Raw genomic sequence first — 25,668 nt, 5'->3', positions numbered from 1 at the left:
CTGAATGAATGCACACAGCCACACGACAATCACATGTTCGTATCCCTCTTCGTTTCCAGTCTCGTAACGAACGTCGAGCGTAAATGGAAGAACTTGTTTCTCTACAATTTGTATGATTCATACATACATATATAACAAGTCTACAAAATTATCTGGAAATATATATTTTTATTTTGAACGAATATCGTTTGCGCATTCAAATCAGTTAGTCAGTGTTAAGCGTTTGAGTCGGTCGGTTCACATATTTATTATTTCTTTTATGAATAAAAAGTGCGAGCGCTAAGAAATCTTCGTCTTAATAAGACATACAACTCAATCAATCACGAAAAATATTTAAAAAAAATCCAACATAATATCAAATATTTGTTTGACGAAAAATTCAAAAAGTTGAAAAAGTGCTGTGTTTATCATTCGTTTAATGAATCAATTGAATAATAACAGTGATTAATAAGCATTTTTCAAGTACAAGCACCCAAACAAGAGTTATGAATTAATAATAATAATCATACAGTAAAAAAATACATTATTCAATCATTATTTTATGCAAAAAAAAAAAAAGATAACGAGCGAAAAAAAATAGAAATTTACAGAAATTGAACGCACGAAAATAAATATATAAAGAAACCCTTTTATTGATACAATTTTTCTTTCTACTCAAGACATTAAAGGGAGATTGTTGGAGTAAAAGCAGCCTAAAGGTATATATTACTATATTATAATACAATAAAAAAAATAATAATAATTTAATATACTTGTTAATGTTCATACATACATATATACAATTTTGCTGCATATTTTCATTAAATTGAACAAAAAAAAAATCTAGTTACATTTTATTGGATGATAAACATATGTGTGACTGTGTTTGAAGAATTATAATTCAATAATAAAAATTAATTATATTTGATTACATAAAGTAATTTAATTATTATTTTTATTACAACCAATTATTATTATTAATGAACAAAGAATGTGTATCCTATTAAAAACACATATGAAATTTTATTTTATTTTTTGAAAAACCGAGATGAAATAATTTATGAGTCATATGTTGCATATTTTTTCATACTGTTTGTTTTGTAAATTAAAATTTTTATAAGCTACTTTTAAATTCTTCTTTGATGTACATTTTTCTTTATGGACGAAGTCCTCTTGGGTGTTCGTTGAAAACAAAAAATTTGAATAAAATTTAATCGTCTCTTCCAGTGAACTTCCCTTTTATTATTTTTTTTTTTCGTTTGTCCCCTGTAATGCAAATTGTATTGTATTTTTATTAACATGTTGTACGATATACAAAAAAAAATAATACTAAAACTAACAGGTGTCATATCTGTCAGATGATCATCTGCTATTCATTGAGTTATTATTTATGTATGTTGGTGTTTGAAAATATGATCTGTGTTCGTGAAAATTATGGTATGGCAAGCTATAATTAATTTTAGCGATGAATATTATAATATCATAAACTTGAAAATAATTGTATTAGATAGGAACAAAAGTTTTTTTTTTAATTTTTTTTATACCTTAAACACATATATTATGTATGCAACGTTTAAAACTAATGTAAAAAGATCCTTCTTGGAAATAAGGATATCCTTATCTGATCTTTTTTCATAAAAATATTTATTTTTTAATATTTATTTTATTATATATTATTATTTTTATATTATATATATATATATATTATATATATAATATATATAATAAATATATATTATAAATTTTATTATATTTATTTATTTTATTTTATATCAATTTTATTATAAAAATTGTCAAAATGACTCAAAACTTTCCTATCTAGTTACACGCAATTATCAAGATTAATAATGTTACACAAGAGTGTGCAGAAACTTGAATAGGTATCAAATTTCCTGCTGATTTAAAAAAAAAGCTATAAAAACTTTAAATATTATAAACATTACTTTTATTAATTATTATGAACAAAGCTAAAAAATATCAATTTTGCACTCATCGCGATGCAGCGTCATGAAATCTACACATTAAAAGCCATAAAATGTTTATCATTATTTATATATAATAATACAAATACTTGTTAGCAAGCAAAATGTATATCTTACACAATAATATAAATATTAATCTTATCAGTTATTTTCTCGCATTTCTTCCGTTATAAGCTCGTCGTCTCTATTAACTTGTTAACGTTCAATCAAGTGCACAATAGCAGACAAAAAAGTTTATTGTCTCGACAGTAGTCTGCCGGTGAATGTTGCGCACACAAAACTTTATATCAAAAAAAAAAAAAAAAAATCGATAATAACAGCAAGCAAGTTCAAGAAAAATGCATGTTGGTCTTGACATCGATTGTCTCTCTCTCGCTTCGGAGTATTTATTTATAAAAATAAAATTTTGCAAGGGAGTCGGCACTCTATTGTTATAATATAGATGAAGAAAAAAAAAACTGTAATCTCGGTTATTTAATCTTCTTAGTCATCAACATCAACATGTGACGACTTAACTATTTATTACACTTGGTCGATTAGGGATCATAACTTTAAACTACTTTTAAGCGTACAATATTGGTCAGTGTGTCTCTTTATAAGGGGGTTCACAACGAAATCATATTCATCACTAAAGTAGCGCTCTGACACATTATTTTGCAAGTTTACCTTATAATATTCCATATACCTTGATATGGAATCGGAATCGTGTGTCGTGGGATGTCTTGCCTCCTACCTGAAATAAGCATTTTTTTTTTGTTCGAATATGATATTTATGACGATAAATTTATTTTTTTTTTCGTACTATAACGAGTGTCTTGTGATGAAACAGCATGACAAAATATTTTTTTTTTATTTGTTTAAGGTACCTTTTGTATGAATATTCACAGAAAAAGACAACAAAAAAAAAAGTTGAACATCTTTCGCACTTGATCCAAAAAAGTTTTAAAAATAAAAAAAAAATAATTAACGCTTCCAGATCTTATAAGAATAAATTCTTTGTAGGAGGTTTCGGCAAAATTATTTATTAAGCAAAGCGATAAAAGCGACAGACCATAGCGATCTCTCATGAATAATAAATAAAAAGTGCGATTTCTGCTGAAAAAATCTTAGTTATTTTGTCTCGCCTTTTTAGGAGATCAAAATTTTCGGGTTAATTGAACTTTTGCATTCTCGTGGGTCTTCCTGATTTGGAAGACTTTCTCTTGTTAATTTTTTGTGTTCTGTGTGTGTCCCGATAAAAAATACCATAAAACACATGACTCACATACAAAAAATCATATATCTAGCCAAGCCTTTTTATATAATAAATTTATTTCGGTATCAAGTATTGATATTAATTCAATATTATGATGTTGATACATGAGTTATTTATGTTTTGATAAGATAAGAATCTTTGTATATATATTGAATGATGATTCATCATATATGTTTAAAAGTATATGTTAAATTGTATATATTAATGGTTCAATAACTTTTAACCGTGGATTCCCCAAAAAATGTTAATAACTCACATAAACATTTTCTCATGAAGGTAAATAACTGATTTTCGAGATTAATTTTGATTCTTGACACTTTCAAAAAACATTTGAATGATTGATTGCATTAAAACGTGTTTATGTTCTTTGTTTATTAGCATATATTTTGTTATTTATATTAAAGTATTATGTTGCAACTTTACTCACTTACTGAAAAACGTGCGAAAAACTTACTAACTATTGTTAAGCATGTGTAAGAAATTGAATTTTTATTATTATATTAATAAAAAAGTAACATACATATTGCAATATATCGCTTCAATTAGTTCATGTATATGTTGCTAAAATATATGAAATGCTTAGAATTACTCCGCCAAATACGAGTGAATGTAACAATAGGATTAGTTTCCGTTTTTTGCAAGTTTGCGCAAATATTTATATTATTAGAAAAAAAAAAGAGTTATAAATTATAAAACAGAAATGTAAAAACAAATAATAGACGGAATTGGGTCAAGCGAGTAACTTTACGAACTTTACATTATTTGAAGTATATATAACTTTTTTTTATAATAATCGGAGATGTTGATCACTGATATTTCGTTTTTATGGCAAGTCCTTCAAATGTGACAGGCCCATGAGGCATCTTATAGTATACTAACTCAAAAATGGATTAAGTGTATTTTGTTTTTATTTATTATTATATAAATCCAAAAATTGTTTCCTCTTATATTTTTGCATAGAAATGGATCCATATTGAATAATACTTTATATACCTATGTTGAAATATCATCATGATAATTTATTATCGAACGAAAATTCTATATTTGGATTTAAACTAATAAAATATATATGTAACATATAAAAATTTGTTCATTTAACTTAAATAAATAAAATAATTTGAATATTAAGTTACTTTTTAAAACAACGTTTATATTTTTTATTCCGTTTTGTAATTTGTAACCTTTGTTCTTGTTTTTATAAAAGTGCTTCTATTAATCGTATAATAAAAAAAAACTCACAGAACAACTTTGATCTTGACCGTTCCATATAACTAACCACAATTAAAAGTATTGTAAATATAATAAAAAAGTACAAATATTTGCGTTTGTTTGTTTCAAAGGCGGTCAAGTGCCGTCTTCTTCTACAAAAGTAGTTGAACAATGAAAAAAGCATTAATGTTGAAAAAAAACGCACAATCAAGTAACAAAGCATGATTTGCATGCGACAATAATTAAACATCCATCGTTCGTATAAAGTACGTGTACTGCAAAGAAGAGGCGAGAAGACATGAGATACAAATCTCGAATATTTATTATTAACTTTTACAATGTCTACGTGCGTGTGTACAATGAAGCGAGACCTTAAAGTGCCTACTACATTGAGAGATGTAAATAAGTGTTTTTTTTTTTAAAGAATCAAACCAGGAAATGTTCGACAGAAAAAATTATGCGGAAAAAAACATGACAAAGAAGTGTTAAGATGATGCATTCTTTCATGATATTCAATTCTTTTTGATGTAAATATTATGATTGTGCAGTTCATCATCTTTTATGCTTTTTTATTTGTTTAATGTTTTTAAAATATACAAATATATATTTGTAGATTGAATCGCGAAATCAAAGTTTGCGATTTAGTTTGAAGTTTTCCAACTTCAGAAGAATATAAATTTTTAATTAAATTATAAAAACTGATTTTAATTAATTAATTAAATAAAAAATCAAAAATTAGGCCGTATTTCCAAATTTCAACAAATTTCGAAATTTTTGTCCCAAAAATTTTTTCTCAAAATGGGAGGGGCGAAAAAATAAAAATTTTAAATACTTTTTCATACAAAATGACAAATATTTAAAAATTTTTGATTTTGAATTTTTAATGAATATTTTCGTTGTTTTTAAATATCTTCATTGATAATTTATAATTTAAATTTGATTTAAGAGCAAATATTAAAACTAAAAAATTGAAAAAAATTTTTCAAACAAAAAAAAATTTTTTTGAAAACTATCAAAAATTTTACAGATTTTTAAATTTGAAAAAAATTTTTAAAGAAAAATTTTTATAAAATACATTTTCAATTCAAAAAAAGCTTAATAATTTTTTTTTTTAAAAATTTTTTGTAAAATTTTTTACACAAATATCAAAAAATAACAAAAAGATCAAAAAAAAAATTCAATTTTGATGAAATTTTTAACTTTTTTTTTATTTTGCCCCCCCCCCCATTTTTATTTTCAAAACTTTTGACAAAATATGAGGCATGGAACATAAAGTTTTAAAAAAATTTGGAGCAAATTAATTCATTTTATAATTAAAAATCATTTTTTTATGTTTGGAAAAAAAAATTATCACTTTTCATAACATTTCTAATTCTAACTGATTTGTTTATCATGCTTACCATTCAAGTCATGATTGTTTATTTTTCTCGCGTTCAAGAGATCACAATAAAAAGTTGTTCACTTTTCCATCCTGTATGCAACATTTGATCAATCGCCGTTAATTTGGTAGTTGAATTACCTTCCTGATTGTTTTTCGTCGTTGGTCAACCTTTAAATTGTTTCCATATATTACGCGCGACTCCCATCCGTTCAGCAAACAAATTGCTCAAGGCGATAATTTCTTGTTGTCTAATTCTCTGCCAAATCTGTTTGTTATTAAATATCTTTTATCTGAGTCACACATCGCCGTCGCTAATAAATACCTTTCTCAGTTGTATTTTATGGCTCTGAAAGAAATGTTAATTGCATTACTCATCATCATTATATGCACCTTTTTCCTGTTTTTTCTTCTTACCTTTGCACATGAGCTCTTATAAGGAAGCGCAGTTTTGTTACCTACACACCAATAATAATCGTAACGTTGCCGATAAATTATAGTTGATTAAAGAGCTTGACCTCTTATCACCTCTTTGTGTGCAACCGTTGTCTGTTGACGCGACGCAATATCGTGTGTGAATAATTTTCACATTAGTGTTAAAATGTACTTTAATAATTTCAACACACGTGAGAGGTTGTGCAATGTGACTTTTTTTTTGCAAAAAAAAAAGCTGAATGTGCTAAATTGTAGAAAAATATTCTACAGTAGTTTCGATTTTTTACATTTCAAATCTTAACTAATTATAACAACATACTTTTATTTACAAACGCACAAAAAATGGCAATCACACAATATTTTTTTATCTCAAAATGGTAAATGACAAGGTAAACAGGAAGGTAAATTACGAAAAAGTATACATTTTTTTGTATGTCGAACGTTTATTTTATGTTGAGTATTGAGTTTAACATTGTTATTACTTCTATTACGATTTTTGCCATCATCATAATTGACTTTTTTTTGCAATTCGGTAATGAGAATGTTTGATTTAAAAGTTATCGCGGTTGTTATAGATGATGAAACTTGCTAATTCAATAAGACGCAAAAGTTTGACGACGCACGACGCGGTAGTCCATTTCAATATTACCAAATTAGGAAAACTCGAGAACTCATAAGATTATTTTTTTATACTTTTATTAATAAAATAATCGTCGTCTTCTTAAGAAAGATAAAAAAAAACTGTAAAAAAGAACGGTCTTTGCGTGTGATTTTAAGTTTTATACACGCCATGCCTAAAAAAGTAAGTTTTTATGTTTGCAATATGTTCAGAAAGTTAAAAAAAAGGAAGAATTTGATACCTTTCTGGTCATTCATTAATAATTATAAATAATTATTGTGATGGTGCGAAGAAAAAAATAATAATAAAAATGTATCTTTTATGTTTGACATGAAACTCAGACACATCTCTTAATTAATCTGAGGTCGTATTTTTGCATGTTCGCATAAAAAAATTATTTAAATTTCCTGGAATATGTGCCAAAAATGGAAGACGAAGATGGAATGCTGTCATAAATTAATAATCAATTGACTCGCAGTCTCGTGTTTGATGAATTCAAACTTGAACTTTTTTTCCAACGCAATGTTTTTGCTCGTAAATTTTAATTTATGGTTATCATAACTTATCATAACTTTAATAGAAAAGAATGTTTATTAATATATTGTATATTAAAAAAAATAATAAAAAAAATATTTCAAACAAACAGAAGCCGATTTTCAAGTTAAAAAATAATATTATCAGATAATATTCATAATATCAATATATTAAATAATAGAATAATAATATATAATATATATATATATATCATATAATAAAATATAATATAATATAATTCAAATATTATCATTAATAAGTTATTAAAAAATAGTAAATGTTTATTATAATCTTAAATTTTATTATCATTAGGTAAAACATTATAATCACTAAAAACTTTAAATATACATTTTGTATTTTGAACAAAATTTAACACTTTATTAAATGCGCAATAAAGCAGCTACCGAAAAATTAAAAAAAAAACAAAAGAAGACAATTCTTTTTTAAATGTATATTTTATTATAATTATGTATAATATTAATATAATATTTAAAAAAAAAACAAAAGATTCGTGGGCGTACAATAAAATATCATTAAGCATGTCTAACACTAAATCCAAAATTAATTATCTTGCAAAAAACACACAATGTCTCGTCACAAATAATCGATCAAAATGACGCACGATGATTAATTTTGACAAATTTGAATCTTTAAGATGTGAATAACCCAAAAAAAAAACATTAATTGCAAAGTTTAAAGTTTTATTCAAAATTTAATTAAAAACGATCATTTGATCAAGTAATTAATATTAAGAAAAAAGAAGTCAAGTGCGCAATTTGTTCATTGAACGACACTTACACGGCAAATTTTCATTAATATTATTAATTTTATGTCATTAAATGCGAGATATCAATAGCAGTTTATTCACCCCACTCATTTAGTAAATTCGCAATTAAAGGTAATAAAATCGGATATAATAAAAATTTAATGTAAAAAAGAAAATATTCAATGTGATCAAGTATAAAAAAAAATAGTAGAAGGTGTTTATGAATCATCAAGAATTTCTTCAGAGAATCTCCCAAAGATTTGTCCGTTTCGCTCGAAAACAAGCGAGGAACCCTGAAGAAGCACAAAAAAGATTTTATGGCGCGTAACGGAACAAGGAAAGACCTTCAATTCGTTCCATCTCTCTTTCAAGTCAAACGAAAATCATTCAACATTTAAATAAACAAATCCATATGGAGACTTCAGGAAAAGGTGCGGTAAAAAATATGCTGTTAATGATTTTGCGGTTGTTTCTTTCTCGTGTACGACGGACTCGCAATTGAGCATAATAATGTTAAAGCAACCTTCTGCTTGAAACTTTATCTAGTTCCTCGCTTGCATTGATTGTGGCACGTAATTAAAATATTATTGTCAAGACTCGATACATATAACTGTTTCAATCAAGTCTACATTTCTTGACATGTCGACAGATTTAAACGGATTTTTTTTTTCAAAAGATTATTAATTAGTAATTTATAATAAAAAAAAAGTGGCTTGCAATAAAAAAATAATCAAGAATCAATAAACATCGTGTGAAAGACATAAAATTGAAATAAAATGAGCAATAAAACTTTATTGTGCTTGTTTTTAGCTGAAGACGAGAGATTATTTTTTAAGTGCTTCAAAGGACGATCCTACAACATAACCTTGATAATTTGAGAGATTGAATACGGTAGTAACAATATTTACTCTCAAATTCAATTTTTCGTGTACAAATAACCTCCGCCATCCCAAAATATTGTTTTGTTTTATTTATTGAGTTAATGTTTTGAGAAAATTAAATTTGTTCTGTAATGATATTAAAAATAAAACAAACTAAGGCCGCTCCAAATGAAAATCAAAAATAAAGTCCGATGCCCCATTTTAAAAGTCAAAAATCCAATGGGGCAAAATAAAAAAAAAGTTTAAAATTTAACCAAAAATGACCGTTTTTGGGTGTATTTTCATAATTTTCTTAAGAAAATTTCAAAAAAATTTTAGAAAAATTTTCAATTTATTTCTAATTTTTGTTTTAGAAATCATATTTTATCATAAATTTTCTTCTCTAAAAAATATTTTTCATAAAATGATTTAATTTTTTTTTCAAAATATTTGACAGTTATTTTTAATAAATTTTTTTTCTTTAATTTTTTATATGAAATATACTGAAAATTTTTTTAAATAAGCAAATTTCAAAGTAAATAGTAAAAAAACATCAAAAGTATTATTTAACGCTCAAAATTGATAAAATTTTGTCATTTGGTATGAAAATAGTATTTCAAAAAATTTTTTTTTATTTTTTTAAAACCCTTATTTTATTTTAAAAAATTTTGGACTTTATTTTTGATTTTCATTTGGAGCGGCCTAATACATGTATAATATAAGTCACACGCATTTATGTCTGATGTCGTTAAACATCCACGTTAATTTTTGTATTTATTTGTCACTATCAAGTGTTAATATAAATAGTTTTCTCGTGTAATTGACATCAATCATACAAGCAATGAAAAAAAAATCAATTCCATTTTCGTTTTTTATACTTATATTATTACATACATACAGACATTGATTAGGTTGAAGTGTTAAATAAAATAAAAATTAAATTTGTTTAATATTAATTTTAGTTCGGCAACGCGCCAAGTCAACTCGACATGAAATGGAATCAATATCAGACACATGTGTGAATATTAATGGGTTTTAAATTAATAAATAAATGAATTATTTAATTGTGATGACAATTTTTTTCTCGATTTCTGTAAGCTTATGTATACAATTTATAAATATTTATCAGAATAAAGCAAGAAAGAGAAGAGAAGTGAAAAGTAGAGCAAAAATTGTTTGTTTGTTTTAATAAATAACTTTTTGATACAATAAAAAGACAATTCGAATAAAAATGTCGCGCGTAACCTTCGCATGGTTACTTTTTTTTTAATCTTCCAAGGAATGACAAACACTTCGATTGACCTAATTCATATGTTTAAATATATTGTTTACTTTCTCTCTCATTAAATATGGTAGTCTGTCGCCAATTATAATTAATTTTTATTATTAAAAACTTGTCCAAACTTCTTCTTATAAATAAACAAAGAAACGTCTCGCGTCAGATTAAAAGTCTGCTAAAGAAAAAAAATATATAATAAAAAAAATCGATTACCAAAAAAATTTTGAAAACATAAGTTCAATGATTTTTGAAAAAAAAAAAATTTTTAGAGAAGAAATTTCTTGTAAAAATATCATTTTCAATACAAAAGTTAAAAAAATTAAAAAAAAAATAAATTTTTCTTAAAAATTCCTTCAAAAATTATGAAAATAGGCCAAAAAACGGTCATTTTTGATAGAATTTTTAACTTTTTTTTTTATTTTGCCCCATTGGATTTTCGACTTTTGAAATGGGGCATGGGACAAAAAGTTCAAAAAAAATTTGGAGCGGCCTTATTTTTTTTTTAATCTTCCAAGGAATGACAAACACTTCGATTGACCTAATTCATATGTTTAAATATATTGTTTACTTTCTCTCTCATTAAATATGGTAGTTAATTCGCCAATTATAATTAATTTTTTTTTAAAAACTTGTCCAAACTTATTTTTTATAAATAAAAAAGAAACGTCTCGCGTCAGAATTTTTCTGCTAAAGTCATAAAAAAAAAAAATATAATAAAAACTGAATCGATTACCATAAGAATTTGTCAATAACAATGATTTTTTTAAGTGACTGTATCAAAGATCAATTTTAAAAGCTATTTATGCATATTAATATTATATCAAGAAGTTTACTAAATACTGTAGAAGAGTAACATTAATAGAAAACAGTCATAAAAAATGATTATCTGTTATTTTATTTATATTAAGAATTAAGTTTGTTCTATGGAAAAATGCAGCAAAATGAATTCCCGTTTTTTTTATAAGTATAAACATATCATAAACACTCAGTATTTATATCTTTATTATTATCGCGTCATTTATAAAAACTTTAAGGGATAAGAAAATATGTTTTTAACATATGGGCGCGCATCTTCCTTTTTTATTCTACATTTTTGTTACATATTTCTATAACATACATGTTTTGTATAGATACATGTATAATGTAATGTATAATATTAAAGAAAGATGAGTCAGACATGTGTCTACAATTAAAATCGCTGCATTCTGGTGTCAATGTTCTGTCATATCATAATTATAATGGTTTTTTTTTATATACATTACTCGAGTCCAATGACCTTGGCGACGACACGGGGCGCTTTACTCGAATTTTTCTTGTATTTATCAGTTATAGGTAATTTGTCTCCTTTTATAGAGATTGCAATTAAAAATGGTTATAAATATTACGCCGATTATTGTTATTATTAATATAAGGAAACATTTTAATCATTTTTTTTTATAAATTTATATTTTTTATATGCAAAGTAATGCACACAGTCCATAAAGTTAGCAAGAACAACAACAAACAACATTGTCTTGTCCATTATTGTTATACTTATAAGAATTAATAATATAATTGACGTTACTTAAACACACACACGGAACACAAAATAAATAGAATTTAAAGCCATTTAGAGCTGAGTCTCAAAAGAATGCTTTTAACGAAACTTTGTTTGTAATCATTATTCAAATTTAATGTATTAAATATTAATAATACGCAACAATAACATCGTGTAACATGTGTAGAGACTCACGTTTATAATATATAATTTCTTATTATGGTCCGAGCGAACGAGATATATGATTGTTGTAACAAGCACGTCGTAATTAATCAAGGGCACTCGTATAACTTTCCATTTTGTTTTGCATGTGTTGTAATAACAATAATCATAACTCTTATAAGGGAATTAGGAAGATTTTGTGCTACGAAGCAATTGATGAGGTATATGCTCCAGTAACCAGATTTGTTTAAAATTACAATATTTATGAAGAAAAATGTGCAGGCTCATCATTAAGGTTGCCTTTATAATTGATTTAAATATAAATTATATATATAAAAATAATAACAATAATAAAATAAAAATAATTGCAAACAACAACTATTGTTAACTTTTTTGTAATAAAACGTCAATCAATTAAAATGAATGAATAAAAAAACTTCGCATCAACATCAAACAAGATTATTTTGTTTTTTTTTCTCGAAACTTTGAATAATCCTTCAAATTTATGATGCACTCTGTACCTATATTTTATTATTATTGAAGTTTATTTCTATAATTAGGTATGAATTGATTGTTACACAATTGTTTTTACTTCTGTGTTTTATTGTAAATATTGTTTTTTTTTAATAAAAGTTATTTTTATCATTATATAAATATGATCATGATTTTTTTTTGCGGGAAATATATATATTTTTTATAAAATAATAATAATAAATGTGATTCTTTTGCCTATTTTAAGTAACATAATAAATGCGATAAATGTGACTCTCCATATTAATAAATATATATGATGATGTTGATACATTATACGCATTTAGTATTAATGGAATCTTGGCGCCGCGATTAATAGTCATTATCCAGAGCTTTGTGAAACATTTAAATTCAAACTTAGTTGTTGTTTTGTCGTTTATCGAATTAGGTAGGCTTATTTTTTATTGTTTCTTCATCATTGGTGATTCTTAAAAAAAAATTAATATTAAAGTTTATTATATATGTGACACAATTTCCATCCAGATTAAAAGTATTGAAGTTCCTTATATGAAAAATTCATTGCCAATAATAATAAAAGTTGTTAAAAGTGGTCGAAAATACAATAAATATTAATATTTACGTCTTACGGCGTAATTGCAAATAAATATAAATAAAGAAATTTAAGTGTATTCTATGTATAAGTTTTTATAAGAAAAAAAAAAGATAAACAAAGAAAAAAACATTTATTGTTTCTGCAGGACCTTTGACACTCTTCATCCGTGTTTATTTTCCTTCATTTCATGTGTTTTAGTTTCTTTAATGTCTTATTTTTTAAAACTGCAGCAGTAAAACATGAAAAAATAACAACAACACCACAAAACAAATGATAGAAGAGCATGCATTATGAATAACAATATTTTTTAATAACAATAATAATAATGTTTTAATGCTTTTTTCGTACATAACATATATGAAACATATGTAAAGTTTACTGTAAACTAGACATAAAGACGATATCCGATACGATAAACAACAAAAAAATGTTTTTAATGTTTCTCTGGGTTACCAGACAGACACCGCTGAACGTTGTAGACAATAAAATAAACATACCTACTCAGTGTGAGAACCGCTTTTTTCTCTTTAACTCTTTTTTATTATTATTATTTTTTGCATATGTTCATTTTTCATATATTTATATAGTTTGTACACTTTTATATGATAAATATTATTTCGATTTCGTCTGTTTGTTTAAAAATAAACGTTTTGCGAGGGAATTCATGTTCAAGGTTTGTTTTGACGACAACGATTGATGGAAGCATGCGATTTTTGCCAAATTATCTGCTAAAAACATTAAATGAGACTTCCTAAAGTAATTAAAAGATATAAAAAATAAACAAATTTCTTAAAAAAAAAACATGATGATGATGATAGATTAAAATTTTTATGAACTTTTTTCCTATTAAATTTATTAATGCGATCTAGCAAGAAAAATACCATAAATAAGTTCACACTGCAAATGTTTTCTTTGAAAAAAATATTTTTTTTTATTTAACAGACTTTTTTTTTATTCGTTTTCCGAAAAAAAAAGTTAAAAATAAACAATCAGTTTTAATACTATTTGACGTCAAATCACGTGCATCAGATCAACTTTTGCTTTCGTTTGATTCGACATGACAATAATACTAATAAATTGCCTTTTCATCTGCAATAACAATAAAAAAAATAGTTGAAAAGAAGAAGAAAAAACTTTCACAAAACAATAAAACAAACTGTTTTAAATCAAAAATTACATGTTTTGTTCGGCTAATCTATTTTGCCATGTTTTGGTATTTGGCATGTAAATATTTTGATATGTGCATGAATTCTTTTTCTTTCGAAAGACGAGAAAATTTTTTTTTGTGTTAAACTGTCAGATGAGCACATTTAAACTCTCTTGATAGACGTGAGTTTTTGCTTTTGCTGCGCCAAACGTGAGGTACGTGTCTCGCACTCGAGTATGAAATCGAGAGTAATTTTACGGTGACTTACTTTTCGGAGGAAACTCATTGCAGCAGAAGAAGAAGAGAGGAAGAGGTGCGTTTCGAAATTGGACTTTGTTGCATTTTAAACTAATGATGATTAATAACCATTCTCGTGTTACATCGATTCGTTCCAAAACGAGGCGGAATTTCTTCGCTATTAATTATTTTCTGCAATAAATCAAGTTGCATTCCATTCTTATAGCATTACATTTAATTACCGCGTCGCATTATTTCAGTAGCTGCACTCAAGGGTATCAGTTTCACGTTGTCCGCAAAAATAAAAGTAAACAGGCGGTTTACTAAAAGGGCGATTGACATCAATTAACATCAGCTATCATGTTGATGATCATCTATTTAGATCAAATTACGAATATGAGAACAAAAGAAAGAAAGCTTTTCTTGCGAAATGTTCCGTGCGGCATAAACAAGTTAATTATTTATTAAATATTTATCATTTAATATCTCCTGTTTCGACTCGCAGTGAAAAACATTAATAATAATAATACAATTTAATAAATTAGAAAGGGAAGTCATGTATTTCATTACCGTTTTAAACTCATGTTTCACTGCTGTTAAACAAAAGTGCAGATATTAACTTGCAAACAATGCATCATAACATCATAATGAATGAAAAAGAGTTTAAAAGGAAACTATTATAACTACAAGCAATGTCCTACTTTATTGTCGATTATTATATATTTATGTTATGTATAAAGTGCAATTGTACATAAAAGCAACGAAAGTGAATGCGACTTGATGAGTCGTGATCCAAGTGTCATAATTTACCATTTTTAGTAATGTTTCTCCAAAAAGGTCTTTAAACTGTGAATTTCTAATGTTATTGTGATCTGACAATTTTAGATACGTACCTAATTCAAATGCATCGAAATACAAAATTTTCAAAATGTATTGCGAATGTTTAGTTTTGAAAAAAAAAATTGTAAATTTTATTCTTGGTTTGGATTTGTTAGTATAAAAAAAATACATTTAAAAAAAATTTAAAAAAAAAATACAAATAAAAAAATTATATTAAAAAAAATATAAAAAAAATATTTAAAAAAAAATATATAAAAAAAATATTAAAAAAATAGAAAAAAACATTTTTGAAGTTTTCAACTTCTAAAATCATTTTTATATTTTTCAAAAAAAAAAATAAAATAAAAAAAAAATAAAAAAAAAATAAGAAAAAAAAACAAACTATAAAGTATGAAACAAGTCAGCCCCGAGGAGAACGGAAAAAATTGTGCGCCAAAAAATATAAAAATTTGGGCAAAAATTATTGAACTGAATTTTTGATTTAAGATAAAAAATTAAGATGACATAACTTTAAATGTTTAGGTGAAAAGATAACTATGTTATAAGATATTATAAAAAATTTGCCCAAATTTTTATATTTTTTGGCGCACAATTTTTTCCGTTCTCCTCGGGGCTGACTTGTTTCATACTTTATAGTTTGTTTTTTTTTTTCTTATTTTTTTTTTTTTTTTATTTATTTTTTTTTTGAAAAATATAAAAATTATTTTAGAAGTTGAAAACTTCAAAAATGTTTTTTTCTATTTTTTTAATATTTTTTTTATATATTTTTTTTTAAATATTTTTTTTATATTTTTTTATATTTCTTTTTATTTTTTTTATATTTTTTAATATATTTTTTTTTATTTCATACTTTATAGTGTTAAATTTTATAGTTTTCCAATTATAGAACTTATCGATACTTTTCAAATATTTACTCCAAATACACTTTTATTTAAACAAAGAGTTGAACCCAAGAATATTTTTTTTAGTTAAAATTAAAATATTGATTAAAACTAAAAAAGTTTTAGAGTAATAGGTATGGAAAGAAAGAGTTATGTAACATTCCTGTGATTCGCAGGCGCCGATTTTTTCGCAAAATCAATATAAAAATGGTAATAAGAGGCTCTGAGTGAATTTTTTTTCAAATTTCTCCAAATTTTTTTCGTGAACATTATGGGGGACGTCATAACTAACATTTTTCTCAATGGAACATATGCTCTGAGACGTATAGTTTTCTCAAACACTGATCGAATCCACATTTTGAATGAAAATACAATATAAAAAAAAATGGTAAAAAATGAGCTTGAATGTTGGAAGCTTAATGCAAAATATCCGTCACTGATGTTGATTGGTTATTGTTTGCGCAATCTGCGTACCTACAAGAAAAAAGAAGAAAGAAAGTAAGAAAATTACTTGTTAAATACCAACAAGTATACATTTCCTGTTGTTTGTCACCATTATTAAACTTCTCCATCAATCCAACCTTGTTCACGTTATATTTTGACAACAATTAATCGAATTTTATCATATACAAAAAATCAACAACAAGACTTTTATCCGTGAAAAAATTATTTATTTATCAAGAAAATATTAACAATAAATATTTTGATTTACACTCTGACAATGGAAGTTGCATGTATGGAAATTAATTGATGCTGTTCATGTGAAAAGAAAACAAAAAAAAAATCTGGTTTTATCTCACTTGCTCATTTTGTGTCATATCGAGATCATAATTATGCGATAAAGTAAATGTAGCAAAATATTGTAATATAATGACAGCTATTACCTTTTATTAACTTTGTCTTTTTTTTCTCGTTTCAGTGAAAGTCAGCAGCAACAGCAACGGTTGCAGAAAAAAGTCAACCAAATTAAATGATTATTATTAACGAAGCACGGGAGCACGAGTTATGAAAATGTTTCCGATTATTTGAACGAACCATAACATAACACGAAAAAAAAAAGAAAAAAATCGAAGAAATTAGTTGAACGAATATAAAACTGAATAAAAAAAAACTGTAAATAAAGACATAAAAATTACATAACAATGGCATCTCTATTGAAAAACGTATCGAATTCCATCTTACATGCATTTAATGCACTGCAACAAGAAAAACCCGGTTTTGTAAATAAATCAAAATTGAAGGTAAGACAAAAATATTTTGACAAACTTGTGAGTCACACTGAAATTCGATCTCATCCGTGCGTGATGAATGGATTTGTGGGTGGCTCTTACGCAAAAATAAGAGTAAAATAATAATTCATGTGACAATCAAGTTCAAACTTTTAATGGAGTTCGTCTAATGTTTTACTCAGACAAAGGACTTTGAAAAAAAAGCAATCAAATCAACAGTTTTTGTTCAACAGATTGCTCAATAAAACGATGTTGTAGCAAAATGTTTGATGAATCAATGAAATTCAAATTTCTGTAGTAGTAGATTGTTCACGCTATTCAATTGCAATATTTATTCAAGCATCATTCAAATAGTAGTATTTAGAATTTGAATTGATTGCATTGGTAATTTATGTTTACTATTAACTCGCAGTAAATGAATGAGTGAACAATCATAATATCGAATGTCTAACGAAGCATTCATGGGTATCAGCACTCCTAATGTCGTTAATTGACTTATTCTTTTCATTCTTAAAGTTTTACTAATTCGAATTTCTCTTTCTCTCTCGATAGGTACTTACAGCAAATATCGCCGTCATCCTCGACTTGTATGGCGTCGAACGCGGATTGGATCAATATCGTTCGACATCTACGCTAAATTTCGATCATTTCAAGTATTATCTCATGAAGGAAGTGTTTTTGTCCGTGCCTGAGGACATGACGCTTGCGCAACAACGGAATTTCGAGACACGCATCGAGGAAGTCTGTTGGCTCGTGTGTCGCAAAGATTTCTGTTCTGAAGAGGGTGTCAAAGTGTACACAGCTGATATGGTATTCAAACTTTTCCGTATTTTTTGTATGTTAGCGGATCAAATTGAGGCGCAAGATTCGTCGTTGTTCTGTGCAATCGCAGGCGCAGAAGCTTTACACATTGTTCAACAGCTTTTGTCTTCCTTGGGACTCGACTATGAGACTGATAATCGTTTCGAGTATTTGAGCAACACAGATACCGTTTTGACTTTCAGTAATTTCCTGCAGTTGATTGACTTCCAAGAATGCACAGACATCAAAGATTGTCGTGAACCCTTGAAAGAAGCTGTTGAAGATATGTACCAAACATACATAATGGATGTGATTAAGAAGGGATATTTGCTCAAACGAGGATATCTTTTACCAACATTGCGTGAATATTGGTTCGTTTTGCAACCATGCGAACTCTCCTATTACAAACATTCCAACGAAAAGGAGCTTTGTGGCACAATTCATCTCGATTCAAAGTCCTCCGTACGCCCTTGCATCTCGAACAATGGAAAACACGAAAAAGTCCAGAAATTTGTCGTGTCATTTCGAGATCGCGTATTCGAACTTGCAGCTATGGATCATCGTTCGCGCATGCAATGGATCTCCGCTTTGCAATTAGCCATCACATATTCGACGGGAAAAGACGGGTTTCAACGTGATATTGCGAGTCGGCGTAAAATCCAACGAGATATCGAAAATAAACGCAAAAAAGAAGAAGAACGTCTCAAGTCTAGTCACATCAAACAAGTTGAAGAGACAAAAGAGCAACTCGAAAAGGAACGTCATGCACGTTTAGCTGCTGAAACGCAAGCAAGGCAACTCGAAGCACTTGCTCGCGAAGATTCTCGTCGTGTTGCCGAATTGGAAGACATGAAAATGACTCTCGAAAAACTTCTGGAAGAGGAATCCCAAGCGAAGCGTGATGAGGAAATTGTACGAGCACTTCAAGCACGTGTTCTGGCCGAAGAATGGGAGAAACGTGAAGAACTCGAACAATTACAGGAAGACCAAAAAACGATACTTGAACAAGAACGACAGAAACGAATCGAATTCGAAGTGTTGCAAAAAGAGAAGGAACAACAATTGAAAGATGCCGAACGTAGACTGAAACAATTGGAAGAAGAGCGAGAACGACTCGATGAGGAACTCCGTTATGCCCGACAGAAAATTCAGCATTCGGAGGAAACAAAAGAACTCATGGAAGCCAGATTACAAGTAAGTTAAATTTTATGAAAAAAAAAATTATAAAATTAAAAAAAAAAATAATTTTTAGGCCATTTCTCCTCGACATGATGGAGATCGAGTTCGTCGTGTGCAATCTTTCATGTCGTCGACACGAGAACGTCCCGTTACCATCGAATCTCGTTTGCCAACGCTCAAGAGGCCCAGCAAAGTTCAGTGACAATAAATCAAAAGTAATGAAAATTGTGAATTATACTCTTAATCAAACTTAAGTTAAAATTTAGAATTAAGACGAAAAATGTATCTATTGCTAAATTAAATTTATTTACTAAAAACCACGAAAAATAAAGGAAAAAAATATTATCGATGTTTGTCTTGTGTTCGACTAACAAACGAAAAAATAAAATAAAATTTTATATTTAATTTTGTGTTTTTTTAAGGCGAATAAATTTAATATTTTCATTTTTTGTCCCATGAGGATTTTCTAGAGGGGGGGGGGGAAATAAAAAAAATAATTATTTTTGAATTTTTTGTTTGTAATTTTTTAACGTTTTTAGACGTTAAACGTTGATTCTTAACATTTATTTAATTTTAGTTTATATTATTTTAAAATTTGAACTTGAAAGTAAAGAAAAATCAACAAAATCTCCCAAAATAAAAATTTTTGAAAAAAAATAATTTTGGTCACGTGACTTTCAAAAAAATGTTTTTCAACATTTCAATAGAAAATGTCGTAATTAAGCAAATTTCTTTAGTTTTTTGTATAATTTTACCATAAACAGTAATTTTTCATGATTTTTTAATATAAAAATTCCAAAATATGTCAAAAATATTTGTATTTCATATTTAATTTTTATTTTTCCCCCTGAATTTTTTCGACAAAATCGGAGGGGGGGAGACAAAAAATGGATATATTAAATTTATTCGCCTAATTAAAGAAAAATATAATCGAAAATTCATTTAAATCATAACGTAAATGCGATAATTTATCGAAGGACAATTGATAAGAATGCAAAAATATTCGATTTTAATTCAGTTTGTAGAGAAATTTCATTCAAGTTGCATCAAAATGTTCAAAAAATCAATTTTCATCATATTAATTTCTTTAATTTTCAATAATTTTGCATTGTACGGTAAATGTCTTCGAGAATACAAGTGTCAACGAGATCATGAGACGTGCATATTTTCAAATTTATCTCTTTCATTGACTAATTATTGTTGGAAACCATCGTCAGACGAAGCAAGTTGTGTTCAAGAAGTGATTTTTATGCACAGCATAATTCCAGTTGTTACCAACAACATTTGTAATACATTTCCTTCTTTGAAAACTTTACTGATTGAAGGACAAAAAGTTCAAGAAATACAAGAAAATGCCTTTCATAACTGCACAAAGTTGAAAAAAATTAGTTTTTGGTTAAATCAAATCAAATTTTTACATCCAAAAACGTTCAAAGGCTTAAATAGTTTGAAATTTCTTCATTTTGGTGAAAATGAATTGAAGAGATTTAATGACACAAATTTGTTTGCAGATCTGAGAAATTTAACGCAATTATGGTTACACACAAATCAATTAACAGAATTTTCAGCCGAGATAATACGAGAAAATCGCAAGTTAAAAGTTCTTTCGTTGTACTCAAATGACTTGTCAGATATGGAATTTGAGAAATTTGAAGAATATTTGCCGAATCTCGGAGAATTTTGGTTTAATGACAATTTAATTTCTTGCACTCGAGCCACAGAAGTTATAAAGTTTTTGACGTCTCGAGGAATAACGTCGATCGATGATGAACTCATTTATTCTAAAGTTCGTAATTACGAAATGAAAACTATATTTGACGTTTTTAAATGTGTTCCTGATATTACTTGGCATACAATTCAACGAAATAAACCGAATGAAATCACAGTGAAACGACTTGACGACATTGAGAAGCAAAATAATGAAACTCATAATAAAATTAATTTTTTGAAGCAAAATTTGGCTCTTATAACGACAAAATTGAATTTATTGGAAAAAAATAATGAGCAAAAATTATCAGGAATTAATGAAAGTTTATCAGAAATTATAACACAAAATAAGGAAGTTCACAAAAAACTCAATTTACAAATGGATGAAATTAGAGAGGTATTTTCAAGAATTAATTTTACCATATCAGAAATAAAAAATACAACAATATTATGAAATTTTTCCTATTTTTCTACTATCGAAAGTTATAAAAGTACAAAATTTATGTTTGTGTTTGTTTATTTCTTCGATTTTCGTCCTTTTCTTCCCTTCTTTGTCTTCCGACGTAAGATCATTGCACGCCAATAGCGTTGAATAAGTTTTGCTGCTCGATTCATCATGAACATCCATAGTTTTTCTTGATGTACACGACGCTCTTCTTCCTCTTTTTCTTCCATAAGGAAATTGTAACTAAAAAAATTTTGTATTTCAGTAAAGTTTAACTCGAAAAAAATAATAAGAAATCAGAAATTTACTTCTTTTCTTGCGGTTCAAATTCTTCTTCCATCCATTTTTTGAAAGTAGCTTCCTCTTCATTCAACTTTTCTGTGAGAGCTTCGTACTCTTTTGTGCGAACGCCAACATCGATATCGTATTTGGCAATCCATTGTTGAAGTTGTTGAGTGATTTTTACCCTAAAAATAGAATTTTTGAAGCTTTTCGAAAAATTTTGAATAAAAAAGTGAGCTAACTTTCGTTCTCGTAACTGTTTTTCCGTTCTCAAGTTAGCATCTAATGTTTTTTGATATTTTTCTCGTGAAGCTTCTACGTTTTCTCGCATTTCATGTTGCTTACTGTCACTGTCTTTGCATTGGCGCAGCATTATTTTGTCAGATTCGAAACTAAAAAAAAATATTTTTGATTAGATTTTTTAATTATTTTGCAAAATTTTGTCGAATATTTTTTGTTTAAATTTTTAAATTCTGAGATATATTTTAAAACAAAAAATGTAATTGATTTTTGATTAGATTTTTTTATTTCAAATTTTTTTTTATTGTTACATGTGTTTTGCAATTTCATCTTTGCTCTCTTCCTTCAATTTTTCGATTTTCCGTTTGTATTGTTCAATTTTCAAGTATTTTTCTGAAAGGATTTCCTTGAATTGTGATTCATGTTCGTCAATTTTCTCCTGAAGAACTGAAATTCAAACGTTAGAAGTTAAAAAAATGTGTTTTTAGAAATAATTTTTACCTTTAATTCGTTCTTGATTCTTGATGTTTGCTAAATAAATTCGATGCAAGACTTTTTCTTTTGCCATTTCCTTCGCTGCTGTCAATTCCATTCGGTTTTTTGCCAAATTTCGCAGTGTTTTCATATTTTCATACAAATCTTTACTTTCCAATGGTATCTGAAATACAAAAACTATTATTTATTAAAATTCATTTAAAATGCCTTTTGAAAAACTTACGAAATCAATATAACTCGGGACTTCATTCTTCAAATCAGATTTCATAATTTTCTCGAAAATACTTTGAACTTGCATCGAGTGTGACGACATCCCTTCGTGATTAGTTCCCATATAGTCATCGAGCAACATATGGCAAAACATTGAAACTTCTTCCTTTTCGATGTAGTCAAAGTAGGCTGTCATCAAATCTTGATTCCGAATCATTTCGGGCAAGCAAAAAATGAGTCCCATGCATTTGATGAGATTATCGAAAATTTGCAAGACTCGATGCGTATGAATTTTGAATTCAACATCTTGTAGATTTGTGCTTGAAGATTCTTCGGATTCGTTGTTAGCGAAAATCTCTCCGAGGATTTTCTTCTTTTCCGCTTCAATGTCCATTTTGTGTGGGTTATTAGATTTTTTTTTTCTGAAAGAACGTTACACCGGAATTTATGCTTCGATACACTTGATGCACAAAAATTTTGTAATTTTTGTTGTTTGATCAATTAATTTCCTGTGTTATGGTAACGGAAAATTGTTTTTATAAATTTTTGAATTTTTCTGTCATCGAGAACTGTCAAACGAACTTTTGTAAACAAAAACAACGAAACAGATTTTCGATTTCAGGAAGATTTTTCATTAAACACACACAAAAATGGGTAAAAGACAGCATCAAAAGGATAAAATGTGAGATGAAATAAAATTTTCAATAATTTTTTAATAAAATTTTGTTCTTTTAGGTACCTCACAAGTACAGAATGGAGGGAAACGTATGGCGGAAAGAAAGTTGAAAGTTCCGAAAATGAGTACATCAAGTTCAAACGTTTGCCCTTCGATCATTGTTCAATTACGATGGCTCCTTTTGAACATCCTTATTGCGATGATGATGGAAATTGCTTCGATTTGCAAGCAATTCACGATTTCTTGAAACAATTCAAAGTCAATCCAATTACCGGCAAACCTCTCGATGCAAAATCTTTGATTAAATTGAACTTTTACAAAAACAATGAAGGAGAATATCATTGTCCTGCACTTTTCAAGCCATTCACGAAAAATTCTCACATTGTAGCTAATCGAGTAACGGGAAACGTGTTTTCATACGAAGCCATTGAGCAATTGAACATCAAAGCGAAGAATTGGAAGGATTTGGTTGACGATACGCCGTTTACACGCAAAGATTTGATCACGATTCAGGATCAGAGTAATTTGGAAAAATTTAATATTACGACGTTTTATCACATTAAGAAAAAGTTGAAGGTTGAAACGGAAGCTGAGATGTTAGAGAGACTTGCGGGAGCTCAAGGACGATTAAAAAAAGTGTCGAACGAGACAAAAGATATTTTAAATCAATTGGAAAAGGATTACAAAGCTCCCGAAGAGAAAATTGTCGAAAAGAAAACTGCGGACAAATTCAATGCGGCGCATTATTCAACAGGACAAGTAGCTGCAAGTTTCACAAGTACAGCGATGGTTCCTGTTTATGAACACGAAGCTGCAATAATTGACGAAGATCTTGTTCGATACGAAAGAGTAAAGAAAAAGGGCTATGTACGAGTCATTACGAATTTAGGACCTTTGAATTTCGAATTGCATTGTGACTTGACACCAAAAGCATGTGAAAATTTCATTAAACACTGCGCGAACGGATATTATAATGGCACAAAATTCCATCGATCGATAAGGAATTTTATGGTAAGTTATAAAAATTTTCAAAAGTTTCAACACAAAAATTTTAGAAAAAAAACTTTAATTAGATACAAGGAGGAGATCCTACGGGATCAGGACTTGGCGGAGAATCAATTTGGGGCAAAAAATTCGACGATGAATTTCAACCGAATTTATCACATTCAGGTCGAGGTATTCTCGCAATGGCAAATTCAGGCCCGAGCACGAATGGAAGTCAATTGTAAGATGAAAATTTGTTTTTTTTTTTTTTTTTTTTTGAATTTCATTTATGACCAATCTTTTTTTAGTTACATCACTTTTCGATCATGCAAACATTTGGATGGTAAACACACGATATTCGGAAAACTCGTTGGAGGCAATGAAGTTCTTACAGAAATGGAAAGAATTGAAGTTGATAACAAAGATAAGCCAATTTATGATATCGTGATTGAAAAATGTCAAGTATTCGTTGATCCCTTTCAAGAAGCTGATGAGCAATTAGCAAAAGAACGTGCTGAAGAAGCAAGTAAAGTAGCTGTTGAAGCTACTGTCAAACAAAAAGCGAAACAAAAAGCACAACCTTTGACAGTTTTCAGATCAGGAGTTGGAAAATATTTGAATAAGGAAATTGTGAAAGCAGCTGCAAGCACATCAGCTGAAGAAACGCCTCCCGCGAAGAAAGCGAAAACGGAAAAAGTTTTAGGGAAATTTGGAGACTTCAAAGGATGGTAGATTTAAGAACTAAAAATAAACTTTTTTTTTTAATTAACTACTCGATATTTTCTCGTTCCTTCCATTTTTGCTTCATTTCTTGCAATTTTCGACGACGACGATCAGCTTCATTCATTTTTTTCGCCTCAACTTTTCGCGTTTGTGCTTCAACTGAATTCTCTCCATTGATTTCATTGTCTAATTTGATAGCTAAAAGTTTTCTCGCTTCTTTGCGATTCTCTTCAACTAACCGACTTTTGTGACATTTCACAATAATGCCTGTCGGAATGTGTTTTAACACGACGTTGTTGGCTGTTTTATTTACTGCTTGTCCTCCGGGTCCTGATCCACGCACAAAACGTTCTTCCAAGTCTTCTTCATTTATTTTAGGGAACTTGCTGTAATCAATTGTTGCCTTAAATCTACATAATTGAAGTCTGTTGTTGATGGAAAATGAGGTTTTGAGCAAATTTCGGAACATTGTTAAACAATACGAGCGTTTTTTAATAAAACTTCTCCACGCTA

At 27.7% G+C, this 25,668-nt stretch overlaps 4 protein-coding genes across 5 annotated transcripts; 2 read left to right on the top strand and 2 right to left on the bottom strand.

Moving 5' to 3' along the window:
* Positions 1-224: 224 nt before the first annotated feature.
* Positions 225-19,762, top strand: LOC134836753 (differentially expressed in FDCP 6 homolog). 2 transcript variants are annotated; one of them, XM_063851961.1, is made up of 5 exons: positions 225-510; positions 660-698; positions 17,104-17,425; positions 17,966-19,408; positions 19,467-19,762. In XM_063851961.1, the coding sequence occupies exons 3-5, from the start codon at positions 17,327-17,329 to the stop codon at positions 19,593-19,595; spliced, it is 1,671 nt and encodes a 556-aa protein (XP_063708031.1). In that variant the 5' UTR covers positions 225-510; positions 660-698; positions 17,104-17,326; the 3' UTR covers positions 19,596-19,762. The 2 variants fall into 2 exon arrangements, with proteins under 2 accessions (XP_063708031.1, XP_063708030.1); XM_063851960.1 differs by having other exon boundaries at positions 225-698.
* A 1,854-nt stretch (positions 19,763-21,616) lies between these two features.
* LOC134827410 (dynein regulatory complex protein 10-like) lies at positions 21,617-23,166 on the bottom strand. The gene is made up of 6 exons (XM_063840034.1): positions 22,786-23,166; positions 22,569-22,725; positions 22,379-22,514; positions 22,070-22,219; positions 21,854-22,012; positions 21,617-21,788 (listed from the first exon to the last, which is right to left on the bottom strand). The coding sequence occupies exons 1-6, from the start codon at positions 23,164-23,166 to the stop codon at positions 21,617-21,619; spliced, it is 1,155 nt and encodes a 384-aa protein (XP_063696104.1).
* A 194-nt stretch (positions 23,167-23,360) lies between these two features.
* LOC134838201 (RING-type E3 ubiquitin-protein ligase PPIL2) lies at positions 23,361-25,201 on the top strand. The gene is made up of 4 exons (XM_063853676.1): positions 23,361-23,454; positions 23,508-24,459; positions 24,522-24,673; positions 24,741-25,201. The coding sequence occupies exons 1-4, from the start codon at positions 23,423-23,425 to the stop codon at positions 25,162-25,164; spliced, it is 1,560 nt and encodes a 519-aa protein (XP_063709746.1). The 5' UTR covers positions 23,361-23,422; the 3' UTR covers positions 25,165-25,201.
* On the bottom strand, positions 25,202-25,624 carry LOC134827346 (mitochondrial translation release factor in rescue). The gene has a single exon (XM_063839944.1). The coding sequence runs from the start codon at positions 25,622-25,624 to the stop codon at positions 25,202-25,204; it is 423 nt and encodes a 140-aa protein (XP_063696014.1).
* Positions 25,625-25,668: the final 44 nt, after the last annotated feature.

The sequence above is a fragment of the Culicoides brevitarsis genome, chromosome 1, assembly GCF_036172545.1.
Source record: "Culicoides brevitarsis isolate CSIRO-B50_1 chromosome 1, AGI_CSIRO_Cbre_v1, whole genome shotgun sequence".
In the NCBI taxonomy this organism is placed as follows: Eukaryota; Metazoa; Arthropoda; class Insecta; order Diptera; family Ceratopogonidae; genus Culicoides; species Culicoides brevitarsis.
The sequence above is the reverse complement of the archived record's forward strand: the minus strand, read 5'-3'. Positions and strand labels throughout refer to the sequence as shown.

Coding starts and splice junctions, on each gene's coding strand:
- LOC134836753 (XM_063851961.1), top strand. CDS start 17,327: ATGGCATCTCTATTGAAAAACGTATCGAATTCCATCTTACATGCATTT. Junction 17,426..17,965: donor TAAATAAATCAAAATTGAAG/GTAAGACAAAAA, acceptor CTCTCTCGATAG/GTACTTACAGCAAATATCGC. Junction 19,409..19,466: donor TCATGGAAGCCAGATTACAA/GTAAGTTAAATT, acceptor AATAATTTTTAG/GCCATTTCTCCTCGACATGA.
- LOC134838201 (XM_063853676.1), top strand. CDS start 23,423: ATGGGTAAAAGACAGCATCAAAAGGATAAAAT. Junction 24,460..24,521: donor GATCGATAAGGAATTTTATG/GTAAGTTATAAA, acceptor AACTTTAATTAG/ATACAAGGAGGAGATCCTAC. Junction 24,674..24,740: donor AGCACGAATGGAAGTCAATT/GTAAGATGAAAA, acceptor ATCTTTTTTTAG/TTACATCACTTTTCGATCAT.
- LOC134827410 (XM_063840034.1), bottom strand. CDS start 23,166: ATGGACATTGAAGCGGAAAAGAAGAAAATCCTCGGAGAGATTTTCGCT. Junction 22,220..22,378: donor GATGAAATTGCAAAACACAT/GTAACAATAAAA, acceptor ATTTTTTTTTAG/TTTCGAATCTGACAAAATAA. Junction 22,013..22,069: donor AAACAGTTACGAGAACGAAA/GTTAGCTCACTT, acceptor TTCTATTTTTAG/GGTAAAAATCACTCAACAAC.
- LOC134827346 (XM_063839944.1), bottom strand. CDS start 25,624: ATGTTCCGAAATTTGCTCAAAACCTCATTTTCCATCAACAACAGACTT.